At 36.9% G+C, this 3,682-nt stretch overlaps 1 protein-coding gene across 1 annotated transcript; it reads left to right on the top strand.

Annotated features, from left to right (window-relative positions):
* Window positions 1-481: 481 nt before the first annotated feature.
* FOMMEDRAFT_32484 (uncharacterized protein) lies at window positions 482-2,802 on the top strand (the record flags this gene model as incomplete). The annotated part of the gene is made up of 11 exons (XM_007272135.1): window positions 482-643; window positions 812-832; window positions 947-1,134; window positions 1,186-1,227; window positions 1,288-1,348; window positions 1,490-1,664; window positions 1,719-1,947; window positions 2,000-2,075; window positions 2,172-2,334; window positions 2,384-2,585; window positions 2,676-2,802. The coding sequence occupies 11 exons, from the start codon at window positions 482-484 to the stop codon at window positions 2,800-2,802; spliced, it is 1,446 nt and encodes a 481-aa protein (XP_007272197.1).
* Between the last annotated feature and the right edge of the window lie 880 nt (window positions 2,803-3,682).

A 3,682-nucleotide genomic window follows, 5' to 3' on the forward strand; every position in this document is an offset into this window, starting at 1 on the left:
AGTATGAGTGTATAGAAACATCAAACAAACACTGGGAGAGTCTATACAAGCAATTATTTCATGCTTATTTGGAGTGGGATGCAAACAGTGCTCCAGAATCAACTGTAGACAATGATTTGCATGATCCTATAATCTGTATTAATATGTTCAGTGAGTTTCCAGGTCTTAAGGATTTCAAAGTACATCTAATCTTTGGAATAAAGATAGGAACAGTCTTTCCTTCCCATACAACTCAGAGAGACCATTAACAGAAACAATGGTTTGCTATGGGTACATGCCAAATGCTCTATTAAACCCGAACTTAGGTATTTCAATGTGTGTCCTTGAGGCCTACCAGGTGATAAGTAGTAGATGCCCAAGTCTTGGAATCCAGCCCTTCATACATAGTTTGTGTGAACTCTATAATGTATTGTTTCTTATATCTTCTTCCTATGTATTCTAACTGTTTAATTAGATATTGTTTCAAACCTCATATGTAAAGATGTTTTTTCATGCTTTTAATGTCTATCTGGAGATTTTGCAGTGTATTGAAGAAGCACTTGACAGGAGGAAGTATCCCACACTCATATCTCAGTACAAGGACATGTGTCCCTGTTGTGTAGCAGAACAACCAGACAAAGAAAAATTGGATTTCAAAATGTTGGTTTGTATGGATGGAAACGAGTCACTGAAACGAAATACTGTACAGCACTGCATGCTAGATTCTATAGGTAACACAACACAGATAGTCAACATTGAGAGGCCAGATAATTGTACAATACACTCAGACATTTTTGTGGAGGCATCTACTGTTAATAAATACTAATATGAGGTAAAGAAACATTCAGAAAGGGTGAGTTTATTATATTATTCTGTTAAACTATAGGGGAAGCAAGGATGGAAGTAGTGTTTATGAAATTCATTAAACTTTTCCAGCATGTTTCAGTAATACTGATCTCCTTCATAGATTCTAGAACCAATACAGAACAGAAGCAGTACTGTTGACTCAGGTACTACAGATGGAATGGAACATACAGGACTCTCTGCATCTGGTTCAACAATTGATGAAGAAGGCTCTCTAGTTGATAGTGTTACTGAGAAAACTCCATGTACAGATTGCTGGACAAATCTATCAGCAGACTCCAAAAAAAAGATGTGGGGGACCTTTTCTGAAACTAGGATTTTTATTACTACATGTTGTCATAGTGTAGTCCTTCTTATCTGTGACATGATTCAAAGTGGGGAACTGTGAGTAATCAATTATTTATTTCATATTTGTGAATTTGAACTGACAGCTACTATTAATAGTGCCAAATATCTGCTTGCATTGACAGGCCAGTTGATGGAAGTGTTTGGTGACAATCTTATGGTTGGCTATGACATTAGTTGCAGATTCTCCACAACAGCCAACAATAGCAAGTTGCTTGGCCCAAAAATTCAAGCAAACAATTGTCACTTTTGCTGTAGAGCATTTCATGGTCATACACATTGTTGAGAGTGCCAATTACAGTGGCACCTGCAATACATTGATGGTACTGGCTTAGAGGATTTTGAGGGCTGTGAACAAGTCTTTTCCGAGTCGAATCGAGTAGCATCAATTACTTGTCACACTTCAAAGTTTCATTGCAAGCAGACAATATTGCAACATTTTACTTGGTGGAATTCTGATAAGTTTACAGAACTTTGTAAGTACATATACTTAATTTTATCTTATATACATTCAGTCTAATTACATTTAGCTCGATTCATTATGAACAATTATAGACAAGCTCTTTACAATACTGAGAGCTTGACAATTGAGCTTACTAGAGCAAAAACAGAGCTTGGGATTGATTCAGACAATGATTTTCTGAAATGGCATACTGAAGAAGAGATGTATTTGAAGGCCCTGAAGTCTGGTAAACCAAGCAAAACTGAAGAATTGGAGCAACAGTATGTAAGTCTACTTAAGAGACATTCTGATGCAAAGTAAGTATTTGATTAACTTTTACACATATTACTCTCTAAATAATTTAATTAGAGCTTTTTACAATGCTCAATTGACTGAATGGGTTTGTCTGAGCCCTAAGGACTTTAGAGCAGGCAATGGCCATATTGTAAGAGCTGAACAAGATACAAGGAATGCAGAAAGAGCAAATATGAGGGGACTAGACACTCTCCTTACAATTCAGAACACATTATGAGCTATTGAGGGTAAACTTCATATTACAGACTGGTGGACTCCTGATTCATCAGACTGGAAACGAGTAGACAAAAGTCTTGCCAAGTGCTTATATGATAAGGCTATTGACAAGCTTGAAGGAGAGGTTATGGCACGACTTTTTGAACTTGCAAAAATGAATCAAGCTGGGACTAGTATGTAACATTTTTATTTATTTTCTTCAAATAACTAACACACTTATAGGGTATAAGCAGAGGCACTACATTAGCAAGGGGATCAAGGCACGATCAAAAACTGTGATGGCTACTGTCAAGTCATATAATGATGCTGCTACACAATTGGGCCTGCTATCTCTCAAAGTTAGTATAGTACTGAAATACATCTTTATTGGCCAATTTGACATTCTTTGCTTGGGTTGCCTTCAAGTAGATCAAAAGCCTTGGATGTGAGAAGCTGAACATAATGCTGTACTAAAGTTTTTCAAACTCAAACAATCCTATGAAGAACTTCAGTGATTAAACGTGGAGATTTGAAGGCTACATATGTACATTATCCAATCAGAAGTGAAGATGGAACAGGAGATCATTGATCTTGAGTGTTGTGATCCACTCCTTGCTATGCAATTGAAGAAACAACATGCACTTTGCTGGGCTGTAAACTGATTGTATATTGCTTGTCTCTAAGAAATCAAGGCCTGGGATGTGTTTACTAGGAATAGGGAGCCACTGAAAGGGCTTATTAGCACCAGGGACACTGTAGGAAATAAAGAGAAGGTATATTCAAGTTTAGACTGCTTGGATACAGAACTATATGAGGAAGACATTGATGAGGATGATACAGACAAGATTACAGAACTTTCTACAGCTCTAGACGTTTTGTCAGTTTTTGAACATTAATTTAGCTTGCTAATAATGTATATACATAAAATCACATATTTATGAAATCAGAAGGTTTTGCTGAATGATTATGAAGCTTAGTCTCTTTCTGTGAAATCAAGCCATTTTATAGGAAGAAAGGTGCTTGATTCTACCATTCAAATCAAACCAAGCTTCTGAGAACTTAGGCACAAGAACCTAACAAACTATCTGTAGTATAGCACTCAAGAGCTTCATGAGTTTAAACAGAGAAATACTTGATTACAGTTAGTGTCAAAGCATCAAAATTGACTATAATTATTGTCAAACAAAGAGAGGAACCAAGCATGAAATACAAATTTGAACAACAATGAGTAGTGTGTATACTCCTTGTGAATTGAGATAATGCACAGAGCCTGCAAATTGTACCCATGTTGAGGCAATGAGGAAACCCATGCTAATTGCATACTGTGCAGTGTTAACACTTAACAGTTGACTGGGACCTCCTGAGACACAAAATTGTGCAGAAGTCTCACAGATCCACAAATACCAACCTGGGAACAAGTTGGGAGCATGAACAGCAAGAAAGCAATGTAAATGAAGCTTACAGTGTTTCCAAGCCAGTTGACTTGGTTTGGCATGATACCAAACGTTTGTACAGCTATGATCAAGAGGTCATCTCTCAAAG

Source organism: Fomitiporia mediterranea, assembly GCF_000271605.1.
Source record: "Fomitiporia mediterranea MF3/22 unplaced genomic scaffold FOMMEscaffold_141, whole genome shotgun sequence".
NCBI lineage: Eukaryota > Fungi > Basidiomycota > Agaricomycetes > Hymenochaetales > Hymenochaetaceae > Fomitiporia > Fomitiporia mediterranea.